The sequence below is a fragment of the Xenopus laevis genome, chromosome 5L (genome assembly GCF_017654675.1).
Source record: "Xenopus laevis strain J_2021 chromosome 5L, Xenopus_laevis_v10.1, whole genome shotgun sequence".
Taxonomy (NCBI): Eukaryota; Metazoa; Chordata; class Amphibia; order Anura; family Pipidae; genus Xenopus; species Xenopus laevis.
Genome location: NC_054379.1, coordinates 126,236,679 through 126,254,990, shown reverse-complemented (window position 1 = coordinate 126,254,990; position 18,312 = coordinate 126,236,679). Strand labels below are relative to the sequence as shown.

The following is an 18,312-nucleotide window of genomic DNA, read 5'->3' as shown; positions in this document are numbered from 1 at the left end:
TGCCATGGTGGCAATCCAGAAAATGAGCATAAATTACTTTTTCTGATGTTTGATAGGTAAAAGTACAACACACAAATCACTTCCAACCAAGTATACACAGGAGAATGCAAAGTAATTTCCCCAAATGTCATGTGAATGTTACCAGCAGCTGGCCCTAGTGCAGTTACTTTCAGAAGACGCAGCAGTTGCCTCAGTCCATAATATTCACTGAGACACCTTCGAGAAGATTCTAAATATTAAAAGGGTTGTTCACCTTTGAGTTAACATGTAGGGGCAGATTTATCAAGGGTCGAATTTCGAAGTAAAAAATACTTCGAAATTCGACCATAGAATTTAAATACTTTGAATATCGAATTCAAACTTTTCTCATCGAATTTGGGTATTCTGCAGTCGAAGTAAAATCGTTTGATCAAACGATTAAATCCTTCGAATCGAATAATTCAAACGATTTTATCGTACGATCGAACGATTTTACTTCGACTTCAAAACACTTAGAAAAATGCTGTGGAAGGTCCCCATAGGCTAACATAGCACTTCGGCAGGTTTAATTTGTCGAAGTATTGAAGTCAACGTTTTTTTTAAAGAGACAGTACTTTGATTATTGAATGGTTGAATATTCGAACTATTTTACTTCGAATCGAATTCGAAGTAAATTCTAAGTCATAGTATGCTATTCGATGGTCGAAGTATCCAAAAAATTACTTAGAATTTTGAATTTTTTTACTTCGAAAATTCCCTCGAATTCACTTCGACCCTTGATAAATCTGCCCCTAAGTATGATGTAGAGAGTGATATTCTGGGACGATTTGCAATTGGTTTTCATTTTTTATTATTTGTATTTATTTATCTTTTTAGTCAGCAGCTCTCTAGTTTGCAATTTCAGCAATGTAATTGCTCCAAATTACCCTAGCAACCATACATTGATTTGAATAAGAGACTGGAATATGAATAAGAGTGCCGGAATAGATATATGATTAATATAAAGCAGCATTATCCATAAATTCGTAGCCTTACAGAGCATTTGTTTTAAGATGGGGTCAGTGACCCTCATTTGAAAGCTGGAAAGAGTCAGAAGAAAAAGGCAAATAATGGAAAAACTATAAATAATAAAAAATGAAGGCCAATTGAAAAGTTTCTATAAATACTAAACATTAACTTAAACTTGTAACTTAAAAAAGTGGAGGCTTCACAGAGCTAGATGTGGGCAGGCTGTGGTTTTTTTTTCTTATCCAAGGTGTTTATTTTCAATGATAAAACTTTGCCCTCAAACATAAACAACTAGTACAAGGCCAAATTGTTTGTTGTGAATCATTCTTTTGCTATTCATTGTACATGCAGATAAATGTCAGCCATCTGGAATTTCCTCATCTGCATCTTCTTACTCATCTGCAAAAACAATCTTTCACTCTGGATACTTATATCTAAATCACAAAAAGCTCAATTAATCTGTGGTATTATTTTTTTTTTTTTTTTCACAAATGTTTTTATTTGTTTTTCCAGAATACAAGTAAAATGAATTAAAACAAAATCATAACCAAGAAAGTAAATAAGATAACAATATTATTGTCAAGGGTAGAACAAAGTAGTAGAAGGCAGGAATGATAATTAGCAGTCTATACCGTTGCCAAGCGACCAGGAGAGAATGGACCAGGTAGATACACCGCTACCTATATATATTGAAAAACGACCCAGCATGTCACTAACTATTAACAAAGCCTCAGAGGGCAGCACTCCACTTAAAACGCCTTTATTTTACACAAGCAGGGCAACAAGGATAGATTCTATCCTGGTTGCCCTGCTTGTGTAAAATAAAGGCGTTTAAGCGGAGTGCTGCCCGCTGAGGCTTTAACAAGTGTTTCCACGTGTGGAAGGACACGACAAGGGAAAGTGCACCCAGGAATTAAGAGTGCAGACAAGTGAGTGCGACTTGAATTGGTTATAATTATTTTAGGAGCAGGCAACAGGGGCCCTTGATCGTGTATTTGCTTTTCAACACTTTAAGTGCTTGTTGCTACATCTAGCAGTTATTGCTATGACAGTATGATTAAATATAACCTAATTATTGGTTTTTTTTTGTTTTGTTTTGAGGACAAGTCCAACATGGCATTTTCCTCAGCAGGAGCCCTCTTGAAAAGAAAATGCACCAATATAGGTGCTACTTTGCACTAGTGCAGTTCCCTGAATCAAGCAAGTAACAGTTGAGTTTGAAAGCAAAAATCTGATATGTTGCTATGGGCAACTACACTTTTAAAAAATGTTTCTGTTCAGGCTGTATTCTATTTCGCTCTAAATCTAAACCATTATAGGTCGTATGTGTGGGCTTTTCTACTAAAACAGAATAGTTGGGGGTTATAGGCATATAGGCAACACCTTTGTTAAAAATACAGGTATAGGATCCCTTATCCAGAAACCCGATATCCAGAAAGCTCCAAATAACGGAATGGCTGTCTCCCATAGACTCCATTTTATAGAAATAATCCAAATTTTTAAAAATGATTTCCTTTTTCTCTGTAATAATAAAACAGTAGCTCGTACTTGATCCAAACTAAGATATAATTAATCCTTATTGGAAGCAAAACCAGCCTATTGGGTTTATCTAATGTTTAAATTAATTTCTAGTAGAGTTAAGGCATGAAGACCCAAATTATGGAAAGATCAGTTATCCGGAAAACCCCAGGTCCTGAGCATTCTGGATAACAGGTCCCATACCTGTACAAGGTTCCCATGATTATGTTGTTATTGATTATATGTTTATGTCCTGTTTCATGGCTATTGCATGTTAGTATAGAAAATAATTACACATTCACTTCCTGTATTTTTCAGTACTGCATTCTAATAGGACAATAGGTGAGCAGCACATAGCATGCCATCCCCTGGAATACCCCCTAGCTTGCTTCCATTTACACACCTAGTGATGCTGGAAAGCCCTGAAGTTAACTCTTGTCTATTACTTCTAAACTTTTAAATCAGTGAGGACAGTTTCCAAGCTTTTTTGTCACTTGCCCTTGAAACTATTGTTTAACCTGCTGACAAGAGAAATATCCCTAGAAGTGTCATGTTATTATCTATGTCTAAACTATATAAGCAAGTCCATCTGCTTTAGATACTCTATAAACATTTTGCATAAAACTTTCGTTCTAGATCTTTACCTCCTGGCAACTGTTTCTTTCCAGGTTTAAGCATTGTTTCAAGTTCCAAGCCATTGAACAGTATTGTAAACTGCCTATTTGTAATTTGTAATTGGGGATCTGTCACCCAAAAAAGTTATTCAAAATCCTATTTTATCACATTAGTCAAGCAAAATGATCTTTAATTACGCTAGATAAATTATTTGAATCTTGTTTCCTTCAGTCTGGGAATTCATAATTATAGCAAGTAGGCAGGAGCCATTTTGTGGACACTGTTATTAAGGCAAGCCTTCCATCATCTCAGAATCCTGTTTCTGCACCAGAATGGGAGATCTGATATCCATGCCCTGGCTACACAATTAAACAGTGAAGAGAACTGGGGAATATGTGGAGAGCAGTGACATTTAGGAAGTGCTGAAAGGAAAGTGAAAGTAATTGCCTGCCCCGCCTTATGCATAAGGCATAGAGGAGGGGTAGACAATATTTGATTGACAGCTGAGATTTTTAAATGACCAGCTATGAATGCTTTAATAAAAAAATAGAAATTGGATTTCATGTTTAATCTGAAAATTACTTTTATTATACAGCTTTGTGTCTGGATGACAGGTCCACTTTAAACTTGTAGAATTGACAGCTATATGTGGTTGGTAGACATTTCCTGATTTTAATATTTGATTTATTGGGAATATGATCTATTAATTCTTCATCCTTCCAGGAAGCTTTTTCCAAAATTTTATGTGCATATTTCCTCTCTACTAAACATTCCATTGTGACCTCTGATTGCAGCAGAAATATGCAAAAGCTTCCAATGAACCATGCCAAAGACCTAGTGCTGATAGGAAGTCCTGGAACGATTTCCATCAGTTTGATATGTCTCCAAATTTTGTCTGATTGAAGTTTTGGCATATTGACAAATATATCAACCTTTGTTAATTCACCTGACTCTGTTTGACTGCTTTGAGCAGCTGAATGCTGTTATACTCTATTGCATGCTGCATAGAAAAATGGGGCATTGGTCTGAATCCTGAACCCCTGATGGACAATAATTTTCCATGCTGGTTAGTAACATGTTATCATTCATAAATCACCCCCCTCATTTAGCTCAGTAAGATTCACCTGTTTCCATAAGAATCTATCATCCATTGTACATCAAGTGATGACTTGTTCTAGGTTCTGTTTTACACACAATTTCTCTGTTGCTTTAAAGTGATTCAGAAGTGAGCATATTTATGTAATTCATCTTAAGGTCTGTGGGCTGTTCAGCCTCCACAAAAGGTTATTAATACATGTTTAGTGAGAAGCTTTAGTTTATTGTGATTTCCTGTAAATATTCCCACAGTTATTTTCGGCAGACTAATTAATTTTGTAAGAGGATTCACTGAGGCCAATCTGCAAATAAAAAGTTTTTTTTGATTTGTGTTTTGATGAGATGGTTTCTGTTTTATAACTACTGTACATGGACTCAGTCAAAGAGATAAAAGAGTGTAAATGATCTAAGTGTTTTGAAAGCTTATTTTAATATAATTTAAACAACAGCTCTTAAATACAATTCATCATTTTATGTCCAGACTGTTATCTGTATAATTTTAGGAAAATTCTACAAAGGCTAGAAACATAACATTGGGATGACCCTGACATTTAGTTGGCTGCCAATTTAAAAGAGTGAACATATAACACCATAAACATATACAGAAATAGTTACTAAAGGCCTTGTTTGTCATTAGTGGTTGAATATTTAGAGATGCAGGCAATTTCCTTTACTATAGTATACTCCTGTAAATGCTGAGATATTTGGGAAATACCTGTATAATTGAATAATATATGCCAGTATATGTTTATGGATATTCTAGTATATCCATATAATTTACCTTTGTACAGGACTGTCCTAATGGAAGCCCATGGAATACATGCAGCCATCCAAGGCATTTTTGTGGCCCTTAGTCTTCCTATTGACTCCACAGACTTTTTTTATGACACCACAATTCAGGGTCGGACTGGAAAAAAACCTGGTTGGCCCTGGCTCTCGTGCAGCTGGGGGCCATGGGAGTGGTGGCCGGGGGGGGCAGGTTTGTGTGGGCCCTGATACCTCAGCCCGGTGGGCCTGGACTGGAGGTCAAGATAGGCCCTGGCATTTCAAGCATGCAGAAGCCCAAACTGCCCCCACCAGCCCACTAAATAGTGACTTTCTATGGCATCTTACAGCAGCCCCACTGGCATTTGCCTGAACCCACAGATTCCCAGTCTGGGCCTGCCCCCTAGTCCAACACTCACAGCAATTTAATATAATTTTGCCTACAAATATGTATAGGCTCACAGCATGAAATAAGTTGGACTGCACCACCCTCATTGATGTGTATTGCTTGCTCCAGAATAGAATTATGGTTTACCCAGGAGTATATTGATAGTATATGAAAGTATTTGAGTAAAGTAGATTATACCTTATTATATGTGTTTGACGTACCTCAGTACCTTAGGGCTATGTCCCAGTATGTGCCCAGTATCTCAGTATGTGCCTGATACATTTGTTTTGTAAATTGTTTGCTGCCATAGTTAGCCTATTTGGGACTTGTGTTTATATCTACAATAACAGCGTCCATGTGGTTTGGTGAGTGGCCCAGTATAGAGGTGTTTGAGTACAGTAATTATATTTACCACATGTACAGTTAATAACATGGAAAAGCTAAATGTTTATTTTTTTGTGGAAATGTCAACGTTATACAATAAATGTGTAGCTAAATATGACTCTTTGGTCATGGGCACATGTGAATTTGGTTGTACAGTTTAGCAGATTTTAGCCTGACCTTGTGGGCATGAATGATCATATTAAGGTGGAGATTTGGTATGGGCTGCTTAATCAGAATACAGACATAATATAGTGAATAAAGTACCCCCCTCTTGTAAAATATAAGGATATTATAAGTTACCGAGGAGTTTCATGACCATATAAAAACACGAGGCCGAAGGCCGAGTGTTTTTATACAGGTCATGGAACTCCGAGGTAACTTCTAATATCCTCATATTTTGCAACTGGGGGTACTTTATTTATTATAATACACAAATTTCAGTGAGTCATGTGACAGAAATGACATCAGAACTCACCGTTTATAACTGATGACATCAGAACTCACCGTTTATAAGGATATAATTTTCAGGATATTCATGGCTTTTGTGTATTATAACTGTATAATCACCCTCTTTGGTTACTACCAGGATTAATGCTTGTTTGTATTGCATGTTATATCCTATTTCATACAACAGACAATACATTTTTAGATTTGCTGAAAGATATGTGTAAATTCACTTTAGTCATATTTGCAACTCAAGAGCACCCAGGAAGCTGGGCTTAGGTTGAACACTTTCCCCTCTGAAGCCTAAAGCTGTGGTTTTAGCTCAATATCAATTGCATTCTTGATGTCAAACAGCAGATTTGCAGATACAGTATAACACTAATCTTTACCATGCTTATTTCTTTTGATATGGCTTTGTTAGTCTCTAAAATGTGTTTCCATATTTTGTTTACCCTGCTTTGCTTGTCTCTGAAGCTACATGTTATTTTTTACTTTTGCCTTTTATTACTCATCTTTCTATTCAGACCATTTCCTTTTCTTATTCTAGTCTTTCATTCAAACCAAGGCCTGGATGCTAGGGTTGCAATGGATCCTAGCAACCAGATAGCTGCTGAAATTCCAAACTGGAGAGATGCTGAACAAAAAGATAAATATTTTAAAAACCACCAAAGGAAAAATAAAGGCCAATTAATCGAGTTTTAAGATTTCTAATAAATGTTTCTAAATATATTAAGTTACTCTTCAGTTTCCCCTCTTAGCACTGTATCTTTCTATCTGCAGGAGCATGGTCAGGGCCAGAACTAGGGGTAGGCAGAAGAGGCACCTGCCTAGGGCACAACGAAAGGGGTGCTGGGCAGGTACCTGTCTTCTGCCTACCTCTAGTCCATGTACGCTGCTATCCCCTGCCTCCCTACCCTCTGGCTCTCTCCTCTGGTGCTCTCTCCTGCCTCCCTCTGGCGCTCTGTGCAGACGCTCACAGTCTCAGTCAAGGGGGTACGCGTTGGCCAGCTGTGTCATCTAGGGCGCCCGGTCGGCTTGACCAGGCGCTGAGTCTGGGTGATCTTTTTGCCTAGACAATTTATTAGTGCTAATGTGAAATGAATGCAGATTAATCAGATTTCCTGACTAGTGAATCAGATGACTTTTAGGCTTCCTGCACATTATTTTTTTGTTAACTTTCCTCCAATGCCATATGTCATATTCCCTCAGGCATTTCTCAGCCAGTTTAAAATCACCTGAATCCAACTGTGCAGCCTCTCATTTTTGATAATGGAAACTGCTGGTGACATTTAGATTTTGGCCTAAAACCTCTCATGCTGACAGTGGTACAGTGGTACATGGTACTGCATGTACCATAAGACTTAAAATAGCTTTTTCTCTTGTATCTAAATAACATCCTGTTATCTCTTTTGTATGCTCTCTGATCATGCATTTCCTGAATCACTAGCTGTTTAGATTTTCTCTTTAGCCATCTCTCTCTTTTTTGAGTTTTGTTAACACCAAGCGCCCCAAACAATGATTATGAAAAGACAGAGTTTGAGAATCTAGTACTACTCAACATGATATATTCTCACATGATGCTTGAAAGGTCTCGGGGGGTGGCAAAAACACTGACTAAAAACATTCTTCTCCTTAGGATCTTGAGGCCAGACTTGAGGCAAGTGTTTTAACAGCAGCCACCATTTCAGGTTCACTATTGGTTCCTGTTTTTAACAGCAAGTGGTTCCCAAACTGGGAGAAGAATATGTTTTTTCTCCCTTAGATACAAATGAAATCCCAAGTGGTACTTGACCCAAAGAGACCAAAAAGAGACCACCGCCGTAGATGAATGGGCTAATTTGTGAAAAAGTACAGTGCATGAAAACCAACAATTAATTTTTCAGCATTAAATCAGTTAAATCTATTTGCAGATTGATTTATTTATTAAAACTGACCATAAGTATGTTGGTAATCGAGTGCATAACTATTTTATTGATAGCATTTTACAGCATATTTTATGACATTTATATTATATTCATTCTATAGGTTATTGTACCTGGGCAAACTAAGTCCTGTTTACAACACATTGGTGAAACTGATATAATATGATATGTGTATATATATACAGATGAAAGAGAATAAAATACTGTGTATGTGGATTCCGCCTGACTTGGATGGATTCTGTTCTCAAACTACCCTTGGTCACTTGTACCCTGGCCTTGAGGGCAAAGCCACCTGCTTTGCTGTAAGATCAGTTCTTTATTTTTCTGTACTGTGAAGCAATATCTCTATGCTCTCTCAACGGTAACTCCCTTTTTACCAGTTTATAAAAACCCTGTGATCTCCTTGTTCAGGGTTCTGACTCTTTGTGAGTTCAGAATCGATGGAGCTCATGTCATGTCAACCTTTTTCTCAAGTGAAAACTTAAACTGAATTTCCACAACAGAGATAATAGTTTTATATTTTCTGGTGTGCAAAATCCCTGTTTTACAAACAGGGGCACAACATGTGGAGAGCAAATGGAGAGTGAACAGGGTCATTCTCAAAAAAAAGAAAATCTTGGAAATTTCAGTAGGTTAATTTGAATTATACGCATTTAACTAGTTGTGATTGGCTTTATATCTGAATCTAATGAATGTGTGCAGTGTCATGCATTCTGTACTACATCACTAGCTGTGCGAGAATAAATACAGTTGCTATAAATGAGGAAACCCTCCAAAGCAGACCACAGACTTTAGCCAAGAACAAGGCATGTTCTCCTTTTTAAAACAATATAAGAGGAACAATGAAATGCAGCATCTTCCAGTTCTCCAGAATATGAGTAACTCATCCATTTCAACTTTTTAATGTCATTGATGTTTATAAGATGTTTAGATGCAATGTTTATTGACACTTTCAAGCAAATGTTTATAAAAGGACAAGGTTTCAAGATAAATTCATATTTTGTATACCCTTGTTTGTTTAACTGGGAGGTATCACATTGGTAAGCTGTAGTTGGCAAGGCACAGGGATACTTATAATGTAGTTGTAGAGTAGGCTGGTCATAGGCAACATGGCCCCTACTGATGTAGGAATAGATCAGCTTGTAACTGCATAATTAGTGTTGTTGCCCACTTTGGTTGGTAAATACACCCAATGTAGAATTCAGTCATTCAATAATTGCATTGTCATTTGTATTATATTTTTTGTTAACTTGGGGCATGGGTACTGTTATGAACGCGCATCTGTTTGCTGCAGAATCTTGGGCTGCAGACAGACAGCGATGAAAACATAAACCCAGGGAGACATCGTTTTTCCTTCAACCTATGAGCTTCTTTGGAACTTACAGTATATAACACACTTTTTTACTTGCAGGAAGTGGACATAGATGCATAGGACGCATATAAATCAGTAAAAACCTGTACCTTCACAAACAGTAATTATTCCAAAACCAGAACCACATTTATTTATTTCCAAAATTGTTGATAATGATAAAGTTAAATATTGAGTACAATTTACACAACATTTAAAACTTTATAGCAGATTTGTTTTTTTTTCTTCATTGTTTGTTACTGAATTTCCAAGCGGTATATGTACAAAAGCTTGCATGTATTGTTGAAGGAAAACTATATTCAAAATAATTTAGGTCTCCCTTAAATATATTACATAAAACAGCTCATATGTAAAACCCTGCTTTAAGTAAATAAACAATTTTCATGACAATTTTTAGTAGTATGTGCCATTGGGTAATCCTAAATAGAAAATTGCCATTTTAAGAACTAAGGGCTGCCCCCTGGGATCTTACGATTCACGGTGCACACAAACAAACCATACATATTAGGTCATATGAGCCAATTAATGGACAGAGTTCTGTCTTTTGCTTCCACACTTCTTCCTGTTACAGTTAGGGGCCGATTCACTAAGGGTCGAATATCGAGGGTTAATTAACCCTCGATATTCGACTGGGAATTAAAATCCTTCGACTTCGAATATTTATTTAGCGCAGATAGTACGATCGAACGATAGAAGGATTATTCCTTCGATCGAACGATTAAATCCTTCGAATCGTTCGATTTGAAGGATTTTAATCCAACGATCGAAGGAATATCCTTTGATCAAAAAACTTCCCCATAGGCTAACATTGAGTTCGGTAGGTTTTAGATGGCGAACTAGGGGGTCAAAGTTTTTTTTAAAGAGACAGTACTTCGACTATCGAATGGTCGAATATATATTTTTAGTTCGAATCCTTCGATTCGAAGTCGTAGTCGAAGGTCGAAGTAGCCCATTCGATGGTCGAAGTAGCCCAAAAAACACTTCGAAATTCGAAGTTTTTTTACTTCGAATCCTTCACTCGAAGTTAGTGAATCAGCCCGTTAGAGTTGTATTTCTGGTCAGGTGATCTCTGACGCAGCACACAGTGCAAAAAAATCTTCAGAGGGGCCTGGAACACTCTGATTTTTCTTGTTAGTTATTGAGAAAGCAGACCCTATAGAGGAAGCTTCCTCTATAGTTACACCTTTGCAGACCATCACAAAATGGTGGTTCAAGAGATATAAAAGGGCACTATTTACTGATATCTATATCCTAGTTGGGTAAGATGTTGCTTAAGTATTCATTTTGTGGTAAAGTTTTCCTTTAAGACTTTTAGAGATATTAATAGGAATTGAATATTATAGTTTAAAAACAGCAAATAGTATGTGTAAAACCATTAGACTTATTTCATTTGCTGGCAGTCAGTCTGCTCCATGGTAGTGATGAGCGAAATTTCTCCTGTTCACGGAAAAAAATGGCGCTATAAAATCAATGGGCATCCGAAGTTTGGTCGACTTTTCGGACAAGTGTCCATAATTTTTTTCTTGCCACAAATTTGCACCAGATGAATTTATTCGCCCATCACTACTCCATGGTACATGGACCTGCAAGCCAGTCAGTAACAATAGTCAAGTTTGCATCATTCCTGCCATAACTCATCTGACATACTTCTGAGCTGGATCCCTTTCAACTTCTTGTATAAAACAGGTGGCAAAATGTTAATTTTTTTTTTTTTTAAATTGTGAGCTAAATGTACATGAGTATATAGTCCTGTGTGGTTTTTTTCAACAGTTCTGATAAATGTATATTCATTTGTTTTAAAGGATGGCATTTCCTTTAAATGTTTTTTGTCTCTTTCCCCTTATCTTTGCTTTGAAATCAGTCGCTCTGACAGTAACTCCTGGGGATTTCCAGGTTGCAAATCACTCTGTTTTTTCACTTTGTAAGTTGTCCCATGGGCAGCACCACTATCAGCAATTGTAGGGTCCTAGATTACAAGTACCCCCAAGGGGCCCCAGTTATTAGCCCATGGGTTAGCCAGGTCCCTGGGACAGTGAAAATAAAATGTGCACACATGGTCATATCCTGATACACCCCCGGCAACACCCATTTGTGAAACTCCACCTATTATCTACCAAACCCGCCAACTACTTGCTGCCCCACGTCTTCACAACCCATAATTAGCAGCTTTGTATACCCTGACTCTGCAATGGGCTGTGTCCTGAAGTGCACCACTTTGCATACTTGAATAGAGGGCAAAGGGCTGCCCATCACTTTCAAATGGCACTGACTGCATTTGGCAGAGAAAGTTGGCTGTGGGTGGCATGTGGATGAAAATTCACTGGCACACAGGTAATGCAAGCAGGTTATACCTTGCTTAAGATTTATTGCAGCATGCAACGTTTCGGGGGTTACCCTCTTTGTCAAGCATGCTTGCAATACCTGTGTGCCGGTGAATATTTGCTGCTACTGGATACTGAGGTTGCTGTTTCCTCTATTTTGCTGTACACCAGGGGATCGTTTTTGGTGAAGGCCAGGGTGTGCGAGTGCCTCTGGACTTGTTCTACATTTGGCATGTGGATGACCCTTGGGATACTTCCTAGCATGCATATCACTCTGATGCACAGGCTAGGGTATGACAGGGTATAAATAATGCAGGACAGCACTATTTATGACAGGTTTTAAGTACAGGACTTCCATATAACTGACCGCCCTGCACATCATTGCATTCCTAGACCATTGTGGCAACTGCTTGGCTTTAAAGGGGTACAATTTTGCACTCTTTTTGCACTTGCACCTGGGGTAATGGTTATCGAACCTTAACATATTTTACATTAAGATTTTTTGATATTTTGTTATATATGCTATAGGACTCGTACAATGCCCCACACAGTGGACAAAGTGCAAAATTATGAATAGCAGTAAAAATAAAGTGCAAAATTATGAATAGCAGTAAAAATAATGTTATGATAGATAGAAAAAATTTCTGGGGTCAGTATCCCTTTACAACAGTTACAATGCAAAAATGGGTCCCCTAAGCTGTTCAGGGCGGGTGTCCACCTAACTGTATAAATAAAGAGAAACGTCTTCCTTCAACAATCAATAATTTAAAAGAGGGTTAAATTAATTCTAAACCAACTCTTTGGCCATGAATCTGACTCATTAGACTTAAAGTAGGTCCTCAAAGTGGCAAGTTTAGAAACCTTGTTGTAGAGGCTGCTGCAATATGTTTCACAATGATAGCAGATTATTAACTTAATTGACAGTTGTTACCTCTTTTTTCATTGAAAAAGTCTTGGTGATTTTGGTTCTGAATGTCTTAGAAAAGTAAAAGTAGAGTATAGGGTCAAAACACAAGTTAGAAACTGAAAGCAAGAGAGTAGATTCTTTTGCATGGAAAAGTACTTGCTTCAGGCCACAGTCCATTATAATGTTGCTTTGGCTCAAAGTGTATGGGATGCGAACAATGTGGTAGGGGACAAAACAGATCACGTATCCAGCCGTCACAAGCAGAATCTGTACCAAAGCTTGTTTGATGTTGTGAAATTCATCACAATCCTTGTTCCTGTAAAGCCGTTTTATGGTAAGAAAATTTGAGAATAAAATAATGCAGGAGAAGTTGAAAAATATTGCGAGGCTTATGAAATTTGAAAGAACATGCCAGTGCTTTCCAATTTCTTGTTTAAAGTCAATGCAGCCAACAATATCCCTTTCTGGAATGTCTTTAATAGGTATCAGCATATTTGGCATCATTATAAAAAGTATCAATGTCCAAACAACTGCAGATATCATCTTGGCGAACCCCCTCTTTTGCACTCGATACAGTTTGGAACTGTTGATTGTTTGTAGGCATCGGTCCATACTTACAAAGCCCAGGAAAATAATGGATAGGTACATGTTGATGTATATGATAACTGCTGTGACCTGGCAGTGAAATATTTTCAGATTCCATGTCGCAAGGCCAAGGTCTACAACAATCTTAAATGGCAAGGCAAGCGTGAGCAAAAAGTCTGCTATGAGTAGGTTGATGAGGTAAATGCTTGTGCACTTTTGACTGCTGTCACTTCTAGTGAAGGCCCACAATGCAAAGCAGCTTCCAAAAAATCCAACCATGAATATCAGGTAATAGAAGTAAGTAAATGGGTGCAGGTCTCCGTTCACATCGCAGACTATATCAGAACTATTGGACCCTCCTGTCATTGTATCCACGTATAGATGTACTTTCACCAGCTTCAGTGGCCTAAAGGATTGCAAAATCAAATATCCGTGATTTACAAATGGCTAGATTGCAGTTATGTGAAGTTATGGCCTATATCTACTGTACATTTTCAATACACATCATACTAACTATGACACTAAAAAACTAAACATTGCATAACATTTTCTTATTAGTAAGAAAATAGTGTTAAGCGTGTTGAAAAAATGGAGGTCTGACTGGTCGATTTATAACCTGTGCTCAGACTCACCATCAGCAAGTAGCTGTTTTGTCCTGAACCAAATGATAAGCCAGCAGTGATAGCAGAGAAGGTCTGGATGGAGAGGAGCAAAGGTTAAGAGGAAAAGGTAATTTACACTATTGTCCCTAGGCACTTTATTGACTATTTTACACTATTGTCCCTAGGCACTTTATTGACTATTTCTCCTGACAATCACAAGAGCCACTGTTTTACTGGACTCAAGAGATATGTTTTAGATGGTAGCTTGATGAAAAACCATATACTATTACATAATACTTTATTTTATTTTGGGATCAAGAGAAGACTGTATGGCCAGCATCAGGCAAGGATACATATTTAGATAATATTGCATACAGATACAGTACCCTAATGTGCACTCAAGACACCTCCCATATTAAATATTGATGGACAGAGCCAGGCCAGGCTGGCCAGGTGCCATAGGCAACCTGGTCGGTCGTAGAACAGTCAGAGAGAGGGAACTGGACATGAGGAAGGCGACAGGTAGACTTAAAGGGATACTGTCATGGGAAATTTTTTTTTTCCCAAAATGCATCAGTTATTAGTGTTGCTCTAGCAGAATGCTGCACTAAAATCCATATCTCAAAAGAGCAAACAGATTTTTTTTGTATTAAATTTTGAAATCTGACATGGGGCTAGACATATTGTCAATTTCCCAGCTGCCCCAAGTCATGTGACTTGTGCTCTGATAAACGTAAATCACTCTTTACTGCTGTACTGCAATTTGGAGTGATATCACCCCCCTCCCTTTTCCCCCCCAGCAGACAAACAAAAGAACAATGGGAAGGTAACCAGATAGCAGCTCCTGGTAGATAAAGGAACAACACTCAATAGTAAAAACCCATGTCCCACTGAGACACATTCAGTTACATTGAGGAGGAAAAACAGCAGCCTGCCAGAAAGCATTGCTCTCCTAAAGTGCAGGCACAAGTCACATGACCAAGGCCAGCTGGGAAATTGACAAAATGTCTAGCCCCATGTCAGATTTCAAAAATTGAATATAAAAAAATCTGTTTGCTCTTTTGAGAAATGGATTTCAGTGCAGAATTCTTCTGAAGTAGCACTATTAACTGATGCGTTTTGAAAAAAACATGTTTTCCGATGACAGGATCCCTTTAAGGTGTGTAGATCCAAATTATGGAAAGATCCCTTATCTGGAAAACCCCAGGTCCAGAGCATTCTGGATAACAAGTCCCATATCTGTACAGTTTTTTTGACTGTGCCAGTTTTCTGTGGGAGGTGTGTGGTGGTTAAAATGCCCTTGCCATTTCAACAGCCAGAATATTCAAGAATGTTTTAAATGATGTCTCCCTGAGAAGATCATGGTGGTCAAAGCATTTACACATTTAAGTTTAAGGTTTAAACACTGCAAGATGCTCTGTGGCCGCCTTCACTGCTATAAACAATATTTTTACAATATATTTTTATGAATAGTATTAGAACTTCTAAAGTAAACACCTAAAGAGTAAAATAATGATGATTCTACTGTGCAATAACTACTACTACTGTTCTACAGGAGCCTCCTTGTCAGCATCCGTTGCTATGAACAAGTGCATTTGTTTGAATAATAGTAGAGCTAAAATAAAACGTTACTAGACCTTAAATTAACTATTTAATAACAAATTAACAATGCCCATAAACAGCCCTCATAGTTTGCTTCTTAGGGCTTGGATTAAACATTATATAGACAGATATTGTAGATAATGTAGATAGACAAGTTTAGATGCTGTAAATAGACATGGGGAGATAGTGTAATGAAATGAATAAGGGAAATAGACATAGATAGAAACTGAAGAAAATAAAGTTTTTTATTGTAAATAGACAAAGATTAAAATAAAGGCAGACAAATGTATATATAGATAAAGTTGATAGATGTATAGATTGTAAGCTATAATGAGCAGGGCCCTCTTTATCTCCTGTATCGGTCACTTTTTGCATGTATTGTAATATGAAGTAGCAGAGCTGCTTCATATTATATAGTAACACAGTTAGGTTGGGTTGAAAAACAAGTTTATTCCCTCCAAATAAAGATAATGCACATATACTGTATACTTATATCCACCTATCTATACACCTATATATGATGGCTCTATGTCGATATTTGTTAAGTATGATAAAAGAGAATAGTTAGGTAGATCAGTAGAGATAGAGATACTGTAGATAGATAAGGTTTGATACCTTATATAAAGATTGATAGAATAGGTAGATACCAATGTGGATACAGGATCTCTTATCCGAAAACCTGATCACAAGCAGGGTTAATGTCCAACTGGAGGTCTGGGGGATGTACAGTGATTTGTGTGTGTGTGCCCCCCCGCAGCCTACATTTGTGCTCCCTAGAAATATTTACCTGACATTGTCATTTTGCAACAATTTGATGGATGTGCACGAGATATATCACACAATTTGCCTGCTCCTTGGAATTATTGGACAGCACTAACATAGAGAGGCATGAAGTTTTGGGCATATCTTTACTTCAATTAAGCCAATTCTCAGAGGGTAAACCAACCCAGACGGTTTGGTACATTTTAACATGAAATTAAAGTGACTGTTGAAATCAATGGAAATGAATGTGGTACATCAGCTTTATGTTGAATGTAAGCAGTAACAGCAATGAAGTCAGATGAGGACACTACAACTACACTTCAACTCTGGGTCATCGCAGACCCTATAGCTTTAATGGGCTTTTAGAGGTGGCATGTAGTTATACTATATCTGCCAGTTGCCCAGATCTACCCCTGATCTACCCCAGATCTATTATGCCAACCATAATAATTTAGAACAGAAGAGACTGTACCTGCTTTATTGTCTTCCATGGGCTTCTTTAAACATTACATTAAAGCTGTCATGTTGCAGTCAGAGCCTCAGATGAAATGATCCCTTGTTTCTTTCTTTGAAACAGACATCTCTGTGGTGTTTGAGGTTTTCATTCGCGTCATCTGACGTAACTGAAACCAAAACTTTTTTCGAACCTTGCTTTCCTTTTTGCTCAGTTTTGCCTAAGAAGATTTGCATATTATCTCTCAAAGGGACCATTGTTCCTAAGTGTCACCTGCTACATACCTGCACTCATCTAAAGAGACATCTAACTGACCAAGGCAGGGGTTTCCACATAAAATGACCTTAATCAATCAGTTTTCTGTTGCCAGTTTCAGTGTAATGTCACTTTTGCAGTTTTACACCTGTACAGTTTTTGTTAGCAAACCAGCACTCTTAAAATACCATAATTACATGGAAACCTTTGGGGCAGTGGTTTTGAATCTGTGAGGCTGGGAAAGAAGGACTTGAAGCTGTTGCAAGAAGACTCAGCATGAATGCCATTTATGGTCAGATCTGAAGTGAGTGCCTATTTGCACTCCTAAATACACCTTGAAGTCTAGCTTTATAGTCATTAATGGGGATATAAGGTATAAACAAATTTGCTGTCTTGCAAATTCTTGGAAATATAGCTGAATGACTGATACACAATTCTTTTTCTATATCTGTAACCATGATATAAGCTGGCAGGGTGCGTAACCTGCCGTTATTACCTGTTAATGGGGACTTGCAGCCGACTACCGCTCTTGGGAGTTTGGTACCTTTCAGCAGCAAGTTTGCACCCATATTTTGGCCAAAGCAGTAACTGAGAATAAAGATGGAGCAGTCTGTAATGGTGCAATGAGTTGAACAGGAAGTGCATTCATATTGAACTAAATGCACCATTAAATCTTCTATATTTATGTTTCAGTCCTCTTGTTCATTATTGTGAAAAAACATGATTTTACCTTGAAAATGCTAATTAGTCTTCTCTTCTTAGCTGTTTCTCTGCAGGCATTATAACTTATCCTAGTGCACATCTTGCCTCTCCTCAATATCATCTCATATTCGGTGCTTCCTCTCATTTGCTGTCCAATAATGAGGGGAGAACGCACAACACCAAAGTACCATATTGGGTGAAACACAGGACTTAAGATGATGGTAAGCAGCAATAGATGCACATTGAGGGGCCCATTCACTAAGTTCGAGTGAAGGAATAGAGGAAAAATAGTTCGATTTTCAAATGTTTTTTTTGGCTACTTCGACCATCGTATTGGCTACTTCGACCTTTGACTACGACCTTCGACTTTGAATCGAACGTTTCGAACTAAAAATCGTTCGACTATTCGATAATCGAAGTACTGTCTCTTTAAAAATTTCTTCGACCCCCTAGTTCACCACCTAAAACCTACCAAGGCCAATGTTAGCCTATGGGGAAGGTCCCCATAGGCTTGGCTAACAATTTTTTGATCGAAGGATAATCCTTCAATCAAAGGATTTAATCGTTCGATCGAACGATTATTTGTGCAAAATCCTTCGACTTCGATATTCGAAGTCGAAGGATTTTAATTCGGC

The 18,312-nt window shown here is 37.7% G+C and overlaps 1 protein-coding gene across 1 annotated transcript; it reads right to left on the bottom strand.

The window, feature by feature from the left end:
- Positions 1 to 10,528: 10,528 nt before the first annotated feature.
- On the bottom strand, positions 10,529 to 16,804 carry gpr171.L (G protein-coupled receptor 171 L homeolog). Its single transcript, XM_018262458.2, has 2 exons — positions 16,739 to 16,804; positions 10,529 to 13,706 (listed from the first exon to the last, which is right to left on the bottom strand). Exon 2 carries the CDS (start codon positions 13,664 to 13,666, stop codon positions 12,722 to 12,724), a length of 945 nt encoding a protein of 314 aa, XP_018117947.1. The 5' UTR covers positions 13,667 to 13,706; positions 16,739 to 16,804; the 3' UTR covers positions 10,529 to 12,721.
- Between the last annotated feature and the right edge of the window lie 1,508 nt (positions 16,805 to 18,312).

Coding starts and splice junctions, on each gene's coding strand:
- gpr171.L (XM_018262458.2), bottom strand. CDS start 13,666: ATGACAGGAGGGTCCAATAGTTCTGATATAGTCTGCGATGTGAACGGA.